This window comes from Rhizomucor pusillus, assembly GCF_041956525.1.
Source record: "Rhizomucor pusillus strain CBS 183.67 unplaced genomic scaffold VTP01scaffold_9, whole genome shotgun sequence".
Classification (NCBI taxonomy): domain Eukaryota; kingdom Fungi; phylum Mucoromycota; class Mucoromycetes; order Mucorales; family Lichtheimiaceae; genus Rhizomucor; species Rhizomucor pusillus.
The window spans coordinates 848,325-861,420 of NW_027192151.1; the positions used below are offsets into that span (position 1 = coordinate 848,325).

Below are 13,096 nucleotides of genomic sequence, written 5' to 3' on the forward strand. Positions count from 1 at the left end.
ATCTGCTTCCAGCATTGCACGCCCTGTCGACCTTTTTACTATTTCTGTTCATCTCGCATTCGCCGCTACCTTACATCTCTCGTTCTCCTCTCTCTCACCCAATGCATTTGTAAATCGTCTTTAACAAATGACCACATCTGATGTCCGTGTTCCGCCTACGACTGCCTTCTCGGCTGCGCCCGAATTAACGGCAGGCCAGCCTGTCCAACACATGTCCTTTTACCCCTACAACTACGACTTTTCCTCTTCTATTGATTATACGCGCACAACATGGACCAATCAGACGTTGCAAGAACAATACCAACAACAACAACAACAACAACAACAACAACGACTACAACAGCAACAACAACACCAACACCAACGTCAAGAAATACAACTTCCCGAGTCGCCTCAATCGCCCCAGCCTCAGGCTACGAATGAGCGTCAGCTGCAACTATCTCAAACGCAACAGAGCCAACAGTTACAACAAAAAGATGAACCTCAGAATCAAACGCAATCACTGCAGTTACCGAAACTTCCCTGCAAAGATTTCTCGCAGATGTCCCGGGAGGAAATGACCGTTTTGGTTAACAGATTGGTTGGTGAGTACCCACAATCCATGAAAGAACAAGGGAGGAGGAGTGACTGGGGCGGGAAGCTCTGATGTATATGTGTGCGTATGCGTGCGTGTGTATGATGCGTGCAAGTGTGGAGATGTATGGGAGATAAGAAGGAAAATTGCAAGGGAATGTAGAGGAAGGGAGTAAAGACAGGTCGATGAATTGACGATGATCCGGCATGAAGCAATCCGCCACAGCAGCCTTGCCTCGTCTCTGTCTACTCCAGTCTTTTCGTCTGTGTCATGTATATATCGCGTCTCTCTTCTCTCTCTCCTCTCTATCTATCCCATCGCCTTGCATGCCCGTAGTAGGAACCAGTGGCAGAATCATGTTAGGGATCTCAGCTCACGATGGTCTGTCGTTTCTTTCTTTTAGACGTTGCCGCAGGCGTTGTCGATTCGATCTGGAACTATGGTTTCGCCGGAAAACTGGTATCTACGAGGAACTTTATACAAACAATCCTGACACGATCAAAGACAACCTACGTTACTCTGGAGATCAGCTTGTTCTATCTGGCTCGTGTAAAGACATGCGTGCAGGACAAGTTACTACGTCGCGCGTCGCCACCAAGCCCCGCTTCGAGTCAAGATGAAGACGAGCAACCTGTGGCGAAGCGAAGACGTATCGCAACGAGGGATCGTATAGAGGACTATCAGTGCTGCGGTCGACGCATGTTTCTCGCTGCTCTCATAACCGCTACCAAATACCTCCACGACAAAAACTATAAAAACAGCGCGTGGGCAAAGATAACCGGCTTGAGCATTGATGAAGTCAATGCATCTGAGTTGGCCTTTCTCAACCTCATTGATTATACGCTCTTTGTCAGCGATCATACGTATGAATCCTGGCGCAAGGTTCTCCATGAATGGATGAAACCTAAAAGTGCAAAACGTAGTGCTGAAATAATAAAGGGTAAAGATTGATTGGCGCAGAGGAAAAAAATTTGCAATTATTACATGAACGTATCTGTGCTCCTCTTCCTTCCTCCCTGTCTGTCTAGAAGTCTGCAGCCAAAAGCTGATTCAGCACTTACAAAACGGTTACACAAGTCCTTGTCATGTGCCGCGAGAAAAGCGAGATTTGCCCATTTGTCAAACGCGGCACGCAGGACGGAAGGTCATGCTCTGATTTTTTCATGCACTAGCCTTTTCAATCCAAATAGCTGTCACCATAAAGTAGGAACAGCCGTATCTTCTTTCTCCACAAGGATAGTGTCATGCTCACGAATCGAGGTTGGGGAGAGATTTCCAGACTGGTTTGTGACACTTGGTGGATACCGAAAATCTAAAAGATGTGTATTAGGCAACTGTTTGCGTTATCTGCGATATGCACTCTGCTGCTATGGCTTCCATTCGACGTTTCGGACAAAGGTGGGAACGACTAGAATCTGCAATGTGATACATAATTAACAACCTATCTACATATATACATATCACAAGGCAAATACATACACGCACGCAGTCTTGATAGCCGATTTAAATCCATCAAGTACTGTCTTAGTATCGCACCTTCTTGTAGCTCTGTATATTACTCTTGTTTCAAAAGAGCAACCTCTTTTAGATACGGCGAGGCAAGTAAATTTGCAGTAAACTGACTCAGCAATTCTCAACAAATCAGGTCAACAAAGGAAGCGCTTCGTTCTCGTGACGCCGCATTTGGAGAAGAAACATGCTGTAATCTGGCAAAGCATTGCACCTGGCTGCTATCATCTTTTATAAGAGACTAAAAAAGATGAAGATGGTATGTAGTAGATCAGTGGTAATGATACATGAAATTTCGTGGTCTGAATGGTAGGGCATCTGCGACTAGAGAGAAGATTTGTTTATCCAGCACTTGGCAGTACAAGAACGCCATCATCACTGCAATAACGACAAAGAAAACGAGGGTTATGTGTGAGTCAATACTTCCAAATTGACTCCATCTCAGAAACTTACCTAACAACAACGGGACCCAGAATACATAGAGACGGCTATCGCGCTTTGGTTGTACAATACCGAGTCCATTTTCTTCCATATTTTTTGCCGGCGCCGTGCGCACGTCTGCATCCAAACTGTGGAAACGCCGGAGCGATGGAATTTTCAGACTCGATTGTCGGGAAGGAGGATCAGATCTTATTTGCTTCACAGTTGCTGCGGCTGCTTGCTCCGTCGCTGACTCATTCAGCGAGATCAACGACGTGTAACTCTTGCTTGCAACAAGGGAGGATCCCTTGGATTCCAGCATTGTTTCGATCATCGTCTTTGCCCCTTTCCAGCATGCCAAAAACAACGGTGTGTGCCCATTGCGATCTCCCGCTTCGATATCCGCGCCTTTGTTTACAAGTAATCGTACCAGGTCGTCATATCCACAAATTACTGCAAGGTGCAGCATTGTATGTCCTCTCGCATTCATCAATGAGACATCTTGCACATCAACAGAGTCTAATGCATCGATAACTTGCTGCTGTACGGCCCCAGAGTTCTGAACTTGGGCGGGCTGCTGCCTCTGATCTCCCTGGACGATACCCATTGCGACCCTTTTGGCATCATGCAACTTGCCCGTCATTTTGAGTCCTACGACTTGCAACGCCAGTTCCAGCAGCGCCTGGTCGTTAGCATCGTAGTACGTGAATATCGTAACATCGCTGCCTTCAACGATAAGCGGATGCTCCTTGAAAGAGACGACTACAGGGCCCGGTTGCAAAGCAGCCGGTAGTACACACACCAGCGTCGTGGCGCTCCAGCATAGTGTTACAGCAGGCCGGTCGCCGAATAGGCATGTTAGACCTCGGTAGAATCCGGAACCAAGAATGGTTACTTCGATCCCACCGTATGTTGGTCCTTGATTAGGTACCAGTCGATCCAGTCGTGGAGTAGGTCGCTCAACGCTCGTAGGAAAGACATATGGCACATCCGATTGCGTTGAAGTCGTTTGAGCCACGTTGCCTGGCAATGCTGTAGGCATCGAAGCTGGTATATCTGGCGTAGAAATGCTATCAGAAGCTCGGTGCTGTGCTGTCCAAGGCGCAAGCGGTTCCCCGTTAAACGGTCCAAAAGAGCGTTCTTCTGATGGTGTCGGCAACGGTGTATAATATTCTGGTATTATGGAGGCATTATTATTACAGTGGGGTATATTGAAGTAAGGGAAAGATGATGATGGATAAGCATCGCCTACTGTCGAGATAACAGCAGCGTCGCCTTGGGTGCTGAAGCAAACAGAACCTTGTCTTGACGACACTGGTGTGCTAGGCTCTAGTCTTTTTCTCTCGTATTCAGTTCGCCTACGTTTCCGTCCTACCGTTGATGAATTTGATGCATGCTTCGTATTGCTTTTATGGTCGTCAGTTATCATAATCGGTGGTGTTGTAGCTGTAGCGATGATGTTTCCTTTGTTGTCTTTCATTGTGAAACGTATCCTGGTGGTAGTCACGATGATGTTAGTCCATCTAAAGAAATAACTGTGCATCCTAGAATAAGATATTACCGAAATCCTACTCGTTCATTGTGGTGTCTACAGTAGCATGTAATTCTTGTTGGTAAGATTGCATCTCCAGAGCTGAAATTGATTAACGGTTCGCAGTTGAATAAAAGGATGCGCTCTCGATCCTTTGCAAACACTTCGTCAGCATTGATGCTGGATGCATCGATGCTCGGACTGTCCTTTTTGCGTTCTGCCCTTTTCCGCTAGATTAACGATATCTTAGCTAAATGCATACATTGATTTCAAAGAACAGTCATCTTACTTCTCTTCTGACACATCCTGCACACATGAGCACCTTTTTCATGGGATCACTGACGCAGAATACAGTGGCATCCATATCAAGCATTTGTGGTTCGTCATACATCGTTGCATATTTTGCTAACCGTCTTTGCTGACTCTTTCGCTGTTTTGACTTTGCTAACATGGATTCTGGAACGCGCAAGCACGGCCAGCGTGTTACTTTGACGCCGTTTCGAGTCACTAATTGAATACAAAGTTTGATCTGCGTCTCTACTCTGCTTTTTGCCCCAGTTTCCGGTACACCAAGCAACCGAATCTGCAGGTCACTGTTACGAAGATTCGTATCAATTTACATCACGATCGGCCATGTGGATGATACATGCAGCATACCTATAATCTGCTACTTTTACGTCCGTAGAATGCTCCATTTTTACTTCTGGTAAGCTCTTGAATCTAAAATAGATGTCTGATGGTCAGTTGATAGTCTTTTACACAAGATTTCCGCAGACGCACGCACCGCACAACTGTGATACGTGGCCCCATCTAATCTCCAACTTGAAACTTACAGGTCATTGCGAGAAACAGAATCGCAATCTCTGGAATTTTCCGTCTATTTGTTTACATTGCACTTAGTTGGAGCTACTGTATCGTTTCTTATGCTGCGTGATCTTACTGCCTGTTGCGTACTATCGGACATGCCAGCTGGCGAGCGGCATGGCTGGCGTGACAGCTGCTTTTCCAGCATATTCGACTCGGGCGAAGTCGCAGCAGACGAAGATTTTGGAGAGTTATAAATCGATTCTTGAACACTAAAGGACGACGAGGAAGCCGGAGAGGTGATTGCTGCTTGGTCGGGGATGCTTTCCAAGGTCGGTTCGGGCAAGGGCAGGTAGGTATCACGATCGTTGGAGTTGGAGTGGGCTTGGTATTGAGAAAAGTCGAAAAATGATTGTTCTATAAAGGCTTCGTCTTCAGGGGGGTCCTCCATTACGACTGTCGATTGTCGCTGCTGTTGATTTTCCACCCTGGTCAGAGGTGGCGACATTTATTGAGAGGCGCCTCAGGAAAAAGGTGGGAACGACGCGGAATGGAAATTGGAAAATGGCGGGGCAATCTCATCTCTTTTTCTGTCTCTGCACACTGCAGGCATGGATCGCTTCTATCCGTATCGTCGGCTTTCTTCCGATGATGAGAGTTTAGAAACGCCAACATGATAACTCAGGGTAATGCTAAACACTATCCTGCACGATACCAATAGAGAATGCGAGTTTAGATAAAACAGCAAGATTTGAAAGTTAAAAATGATTGTCGTTATCAACAGACAGAATGATGGCACGATTTCCTTTGTTTGTTCTAGTTCATTATTCCTTGCGCTCTAAGTTGTACAGAGGTCCTATGTATATACAGATACAAATAGATACTTATGATATAAAATGCCTTTGTATTTTTTTGATACACATATTGTACGCAACGTTCTTCATTACAGTACGGCTCTGAAGTACTGTACATGGATAAACAATGACTAATGATTATTCTACAGGATTTCATGAGTATGATTACTCAGCTGGTTTCTCAAGCATCAAGTACTTCATGAGCTCAGCAACAAGCCGCACATTGATGCTATTGCCTAGCGTTCGATATCGTTGCTTCAGCGTTGTTGTTTCCGGAAATCCAAAGGAATCCGGGAAGCCCATCAGGTTTGCCACCTCTCGAGGAGTGAAGTACCGTAGCTTCAAGGGCTCTAATGTCTGTTTCTGCATTATGCTGTCACCTGATTGCTTTGCGTCCTGTGCAAGACGGAAGGTTTCTTCTGTCTATTAAGAGAAAAGGATCCGTGTTACAGAAACTTGATTCCAGAATTTTAGTTTACAATATTCTTACATTTAGATCCTCATTTAATTGCAGAATTGAGCCGGTCGCCTCGACAAAGTGATAATATCCTATAATGAAAATCAAAGTAAATAACCCTGAAACGCAATCAGAAACATTCGTTCAAACCTTTTGTAAAGCAGCAAGAACGTCGGCTGGATGGTCTCACGATATCGAATGCATGGCCATGATTCAACAAGGTCTTTTCGGGTATCATGTACTTGTTCTCCTCCTCCCCGAGATTGGGCTCAAGGAAATCAATTATTGGCTGTATGGGATCCGCTGTGTTGGATGCATGCAAAAGATTGCCTTCGTCCTTCAAATCGGTTGCTCGGTTATCGACAAATTCTGTTGACATGTAGCGCGAAAATGGCACGAAACCCAAAATCGTGCCTGTGGGAGGATGAGCGAAAGTTAATGTATTGCTTTTCGCCTAGAAGTGCATTACATCTTGGTAAATATAATCTTCCCGCAAAGCCAACATAACAGTAGCTCACCAGTAGGTAATATCTCATTCGGGAGTTAGGTATTCCCAACTGTAAAGGAGTGAGGAGAAACTCTTGAAACTGGTATCCACAGGCTTTCAGAGTATCCACTAAAATGTCCCGCGAGTCAGATTCCTACAGCAATTTAGAGTTAAAGATATTGACATCAAGTATGGAGGCAAACATAGAACTCACTTCGAATCCCTTGACATTTTCGACAAGAATATAACTAGGCCTCACTGTCATTTCTCGCAATACGCGCATGAGATATAAAAAGCTTCTTGATCGTGCGTCAAGACTGCCTTGCTGTAGACCGGTACGTGTGTACGGTTGGCACGGCGGCGACATTGTCCAAATATCTGCAGCATATTTTTCATACTGCTTCACCTCTAAAGCCTCGATCTGACGCTGTTACAAGCCGTTAGTCATCTGCACTCGAAGCCTTGGATCCGCTGCTAACCTGCCTGTGCAACAGTATTCCCACCAAAGTTATGCCTGTAGATCTTTTCAACCATTATATTTTTGATGTTAATTATCTTCTTCAGGCGTCTATCTCTTTCTTTCGACTGTGTTACATACATTGTTTGCGACATCGTTAATGTCAAAGGCTTTGACAACTTGGAAATCCCAGCCTGCCAAAGAAGCAGCATAATGCTAATGTTCAGGTAATTGAGTTATATGTACTTCTAGGCGATCCCTTATTGTGTATTATGACCATGCCGCCGATGCCTGAGTAGAATTCCAGCATTCGCAAAGGTGCCATTTCTTAAACGTAGCAAAAAAATTTTGCCAGCCGGCATTTGCGCTATCATGCCATCCAAAATACTACCTTTGAAAAGCCGATGCACATACAATTCAACAATGCTACATGATTATCAGACATACTCTCCATGCAGCGCAAAGGCATAAATATGAAGTACAGCACATGAAATATGCGCATGAAAACGTTGGAACAGAATAAGTCGTATCAAGACTTTGTGAATTACAGGTACCAGATTGATTGCCCAAATAAGACAGTGACATCCACATTTTCAAAACTTACAGAACAACAATGGAGGCTACCACAACAGTTACCCTAACACATAAAAATACTGTAGATATGGATATATTGTTATTAATGATATGATCCCTGCTTACATGCTTAATGAATGGGTGGTGGGGAGCAATGAATGCGGGTATGAATAGTTACAGAAGCATCGTTTTCAAATGCGAGCTCAGTTTCTCGTTTGTTGCCTTGATTGCCGGATACATCTCCTCGGCTAGAGCCTGCACCTTTGTGTTTAGCTTTGAGTTTCCGATGATGGAAATGGTACTGTCATTCCCGTCAAACAGTTCGATAATTTCTTGAAGCGTAATTTGTCCTTGATCATTGCTGCTTTGGATAATCTCCTCCACCTTGGTCTTTTCAGCTTCGGAGCACCTGGATGTTTGATGGCTTCGATCGCAACTTTTTGAAACAATCTGGATGCTGTTCTTGCTTGTGAAATTGTCGCTGGCGAAGTATGACAGTCGTATAGCGTCCAAACTGTGTACGGCCGGCCAATTGAGTTGTACACTCTTTCCCACCCAATGAAAACCGCATTTCCCAAAAAATACAGTTCGCGCCACTGGCAAATCAGATGTCGCATCTCCAGGAGGTCTTGTCTCACAAAGCTTGGCACCTCCTCCAAGAGTGTATAAAGTACGTAAGCGTTTCTAAGTCTAAGCTTTCCTCCTTCTACCATATCGTGCACTGAAAATTTACATCGCAAAATGAGCATTCAATTTTTCTATGAAGATGGGCAAGGTAATGCTGTTGATGAATATGGCAGACCTGAGCCCATGGACTACGTCGTCGACGAAGAGCAGTATGCTCTTGAAACGTTAAGTTCATACACGCAGTATTTGCGTAATCGAACTCGCGAGAGCGATGGCCGATCAGACGCCATGCAAACTGATGACGTAAAAAAGGATGTGGACGTTCGCATGAGAGAAGCGTCGATCAAGCGAGTGTACACGCTCTACACGTATCAGGCCAAAGTCAGGTTCTTCAAACTGATGTTTGAGAAAGTTCTGCAAAGCAGCTGGGTATACACATTCGCACGGCTCAAAGATGGGCCAAACCGTATGAGGCGGATCCTGACAGCATTTTCAAGAAGCCTAAGAAGAACGGTCGCCCGCGTATTCTCAATGAAGAGCATAAGAAGGTCCTTTTAGAGTATGTTGATGAGAATCCTGCGGCTGTTCTGGAACAATTGATGGAGCGGCTGTCTCAAACATTCGAGGGACTCAAGGTCTCTAAGAGCACCGCTTATGACTTTGTGAGGACGCAGTGCAATCTGTCACTTAAGAAGACGCGGTTTCAGCCTATAGACAGGAACAGTGAGGCCAAGATTCAAGAGCGCCTTGACTGGGTTCGCAAGTGGGAGGTGACCGATATGGACTTTAGGACCAATTGCGTCTTCCTGGATGAGTTTGCCTTCCACGTTAACATGAAGCGCAGTATGGCCTGGTCAAAGAAAGGCTCGCCTGCGGCAGTCACTGTGCCCAAAACACGAGCGCAGACAACCACCATTTTGGGCGCGATCTCTGCTTCAGGTCTGGTCAAGTGCAGCCTGAGACTGCCACAACCGCCAGCCAAGAAGAGGAAGCAAGGAGGTTATGCTGAAATTATGAGCACAGGGACAGCAACAGATCATTACCTTAGCTTCTTGAAGACCACAACGGATGAAATGGACCAGTATCCACACACGAAGGGTCATTACCTCGTAATGGATAACGCTCCCATCCATACGTCTAGCGATATAGCTAAGTACATCACGTTCCGTGGCTACCGGTATACCTATCTTCTGTCGTACTCTCCTGAGCTCAACCCTATTGAGCAGTTCTGGTCAGTAGTCAAGAGCATAGTTAAGCGCAACAGGTTCTTGGAAAAAGAGACACTGATGACCAAGATCACTGAAGCGAGTGAGAGCTTAAAGCCGAGCAATTACGAAGGTTTCGTCTCTCATTCCCATAAATGCTTAGATAAGTGTCGCAACAGAGAGCAACTGTAACGTTCCTCTCAAGTCGATGTCTAAGTGGAGAACAAAAGAGTGGGTTTGACTTATCCATTCCTCAAGTTTCCTTTTGTTGACCGCATTCTTCATTATCGACAAACATCTCTTTGACTCTTAAGTTATTTTTGGACGATCACTACTGCACAGCACCTTTACGGACGAAAATAAGTACGATTCCGTTTCCCAGGAAACTGAAGACCGCATCATCTTGCAGTTACCTGGAACAAAAGACATGGCGAACAACGAGATTACTAAAAATCGCATAGCCGAATGGCAACAGGCACAAAAAGATATCACGACACAAATTGCTTACGATTATTTCCAGTTTGCATCGTCTTTCACTGACACAGAGGTTGCAACCAATTTGTCGTATACACGGCCTTGAGAGACGCCCAGAAAGATGATGTTGCGAACAGGAAGTCGATACTCAGAGCTCAGAAAAAGATGGCGGTATATTTTTAGTATCAGAACGACATATAGCTTTTTCCAATACCCGCTTGTAGCATCGAGGTAATCCGAATACGGAGTTCGGTCGCAGGTATCAAGAGCTCTGGGAACAACGACGCGAAGCCGACGCGAAAAGAAGAGCCCAGAAACGGACGTTAGAAGTCAAGGAAGCCATCGTCGAAAGGACGTACGATGGCTTGCTTAACACCGCTGAAAAAGCTGCTAAGTGTAACAAGAAGAATAATGGCCAAGAACAGACAAGCAATGACGTTACGGATGAAAATCACCTACAATCGTTGCGACACCAGGGAGAGCGAGAACAGACACCCAATGAAGCAGCCGATGAACAGTACCCCCAGATGTTGGAGGAGATCAGAAAGTTGCATCCACTAACTCAAGCTTTAAACATGTGGTGAGCAGTGTGCGCTATTACGAACAATGAGCGACTAACTCAACTATGAATTTGAGCTTAAATGAACTAAACATAATCGACTTAACCGGACGAGATACTGTTGAACTTTTCGTGAAAAGCCTTTCTAAGAAGCACTTCCTGTGTTTGAAAAAGCCTGCAGATGCTATCTGGGAACTGGAGACATATTGCGGAAAGCTTTTGGAGAATATGGCGGCGGCGGATGCTGATTTGCACGACCTACGAGTGACTTTAAGAACTCATGTTATTAATCCAACCATGTACCGAATGACTTGCCATTATGACCTGCGGGCTGTTGAGAAAATTGCTGGACACTGGTAAGATTTCAACGCAAATGGAAATAAGCTAAGCGCTGGCAAACGCATTGTACTGATTCAATATGGGTTACCCAGGTTTGACCTATTAGAGTCCCCTAAAAATCCTGTTCTCGGGATCTTGGGTGAAAGAACGAGCGCCTACCACGGTGCAATAACAGTTCTCGACAATTTGTTCATAAACTTCAACGATAGGTTTACACTGGAGTGGTGAGAAGATGAGTGAAAGCTATTTATGCAGTTATTTATCAACAATAATAATATTAGGATCAAGATCCAAGCGGACAGTACGAAACGCCACAAATGGGATGGTGTCATATCGACGACAGATAGGCCAAAGGCCACGGTTGTGCTGATCGAGTTTGCTGGTGGCTTTGGCCAGGGCAAAGACAAGGAAGTGCATTGAGTGAACATCGGTACCAAGCCGCTAGGATCCACCTCCTTGCCCCCACCCAAAGAATCTTTTCTTATTTGGAGCGCAAGCTCCATCTCCAACCAATTTTGGATCATCTCCAAGGTATGAACGTCGCATTGTATTTGATTGGCGCACATCTAATCGCTGCTGCTCATTAACAGTAGTTCGGCTTTGGATTTTTCAGAAGACATCACCAGAAAGCATAATCTTTCACCGCCAGTAAAGCCTCTACACATACCAGCGACTTGGGGCTGCAACAGCCTCCCCGCTGACTATGATGCGACTTCGGGTCGCTGCTTCAACACATGCCCGCCCGCGTAGAGGTGCTGTGTGATGACTTCCGTGAGAGCCAATGATGCCGCAAGTTGGCATATTTTTCAATTATATAAGTACACACTGCTCTGATTTGATATCTGAAGTTATAAAGCGATATTCAGAGACCTGGCCCCTCTATCCAACTGGTCCTCGAGCTCTACAAAACGAATATGGTGAAACGTTCCGTGTCCTAAGGTTTAGACAGTCAGTCTCCTGCAAATTTGGCGCATTGTCGATGGCAGTATACGCTTTTCATCTTCCAACATCTTGCCAGCTTCCCTACAGTCGACCGCCTGAAGATGTTTTCGGATGTTGAGATCACCACTTTTCCCATCGTTCACCGTATCCGGATCCTTTCCATTAGTCTTTGCTGAATTTCCAAAAGGTCGAAGGTCTGCCTTCGTCCTAGCTTGATTGGAGGATACGCAACATACTGTACCAGGTGGTTGACCAATGCACGGCATGGTTACAAAAGAGACACTCTCGGATCTACCCAATTTTTGTGCAACAAGTCATCCCGAAAAAGCGACATCTGATCTGTCAGAGGCGCGAACTCTATTTTTGCGAATCACGACTTTATATTTGGGGGAGTGCGAAATCTATTCTCATTGGGGTGCGACTTTACTTTCTGAAAAGACTATACAGCATGAAAGCTATCTCGTCGGTTTTCCATGTATTAGAACTCAATGCATGAAGCAGAAATTGCTAATAATCAACACCAGTTTCCTCTCATGAATTCTATATAATTTCTGCATATCAGTGTGCTTGATACGTCCTCAATAGCAGCTAGAACGCCAGAAAAAATTACGGCCCCAATCTATAAAACCTTGAAGTATACCAGTGCTATATAGACGAGATCAGCTGCGTCGCCTACATCAACATAATAATGATTCTATTCTTCCTTCTAGTCTTTGTGGACCTGTTCTCTTTCTCTGCGTGCATGTGTGCTCTACGTGTGTATGGATGCGTATGGCCGTGCGCAAGACCTTGGGAAGCGTTGCCCTTCCCAAACATGAAGAAAGCCAGAAAAAAAGAATTTATGGGCTGGCCCTATTAGGGAGCAATTTTCGCTGCGCGCTTATGCTTATATACACACAACAAACTATTAATATATGTATCTTCTTATAAGCGCTCATTTCAGTTTCTTATTATCTGTACCTGCCTACAGTATCTGCCATATCCAACTTCGCCGTTGCATGAATCAAAACTGTCAACTCCTCCGCATCCCCCATAAGGAAAAGCCCCACCCAGATTCTCCGATCGTATCAGCACGTCTTTCTCAAAGACGAACACTTGCTCACACAGGAGCCGCAGCGCCTGTTCTAATATTCAAGACCATTTTGTATTTTAGAGCAAGTATAATTACATAGATTTATAGCATTTTCTGTGATGAATGTTGTATTCAATTTCTGAGGAAAACCATCAAGGCATGTTCCGGATAAATAATAAAGTAATGGCGGATGCTCACAAAGGCTATAGATA

General features: G+C 45.0%; 6 protein-coding genes across 6 annotated transcripts; 3 read left to right on the forward strand and 3 right to left on the reverse strand.

The window, feature by feature from the left end:
• Positions 1–127: 127 nt before the first annotated feature.
• On the forward strand, positions 128–1,525 carry VTP01DRAFT_10846 (uncharacterized protein; the record flags this gene model as incomplete). Its single annotated transcript, XM_069379253.1, has 2 exons — positions 128–584; positions 978–1,525. 2 exons carry the CDS (start codon positions 128–130, stop codon positions 1,523–1,525), a joined length of 1,005 nt encoding a protein of 334 aa, XP_069239246.1.
• Positions 1,526–2,354: 829 nt separating this feature from the next.
• On the reverse strand, positions 2,355–5,346 carry VTP01DRAFT_10847 (uncharacterized protein; the record flags this gene model as incomplete). Its single annotated transcript, XM_069379254.1, has 7 exons — positions 2,355–2,461; positions 2,537–3,996; positions 4,065–4,264; positions 4,324–4,627; positions 4,692–4,754; positions 4,868–4,911; positions 4,975–5,346. The coding sequence occupies 7 exons, from the start codon at positions 5,344–5,346 to the stop codon at positions 2,355–2,357; spliced, it is 2,550 nt and encodes an 849-aa protein (XP_069239247.1).
• A 511-nt stretch (positions 5,347–5,857) lies between these two features.
• VTP01DRAFT_10848 (uncharacterized protein) lies at positions 5,858–7,418 on the reverse strand (the record flags this gene model as incomplete). The annotated part of the gene is made up of 8 exons (XM_069379255.1): positions 5,858–6,115; positions 6,183–6,241; positions 6,300–6,603; positions 6,668–6,790; positions 6,851–7,063; positions 7,120–7,158; positions 7,235–7,309; positions 7,371–7,418. 8 exons carry the CDS (start codon positions 7,416–7,418, stop codon positions 5,858–5,860), a joined length of 1,119 nt encoding a protein of 372 aa, XP_069239248.1.
• A 422-nt stretch (positions 7,419–7,840) lies between these two features.
• Positions 7,841–8,283, reverse strand: VTP01DRAFT_10849 (uncharacterized protein; the record flags this gene model as incomplete). The annotated part of the gene is made up of 2 exons (XM_069379256.1): positions 7,841–8,180; positions 8,252–8,283. 2 exons carry the CDS (start codon positions 8,281–8,283, stop codon positions 7,841–7,843), a joined length of 372 nt encoding a protein of 123 aa, XP_069239249.1.
• A 124-nt stretch (positions 8,284–8,407) lies between these two features.
• Positions 8,408–9,690, forward strand: VTP01DRAFT_10850 (uncharacterized protein; the record flags this gene model as incomplete). Its single annotated transcript, XM_069379258.1, has 2 exons — positions 8,408–8,694; positions 8,748–9,690. 2 exons carry the CDS (start codon positions 8,408–8,410, stop codon positions 9,688–9,690), a joined length of 1,230 nt encoding a protein of 409 aa, XP_069239250.1.
• Positions 9,691–9,925: 235 nt separating this feature from the next.
• Positions 9,926–11,290, forward strand: VTP01DRAFT_10851 (uncharacterized protein; the record flags this gene model as incomplete). Its single annotated transcript, XM_069379259.1, has 5 exons — positions 9,926–10,059; positions 10,232–10,552; positions 10,609–10,887; positions 10,963–11,094; positions 11,152–11,290. The coding sequence occupies 5 exons, from the start codon at positions 9,926–9,928 to the stop codon at positions 11,288–11,290; spliced, it is 1,005 nt and encodes a 334-aa protein (XP_069239251.1).
• Positions 11,291–13,096: the final 1,806 nt, after the last annotated feature.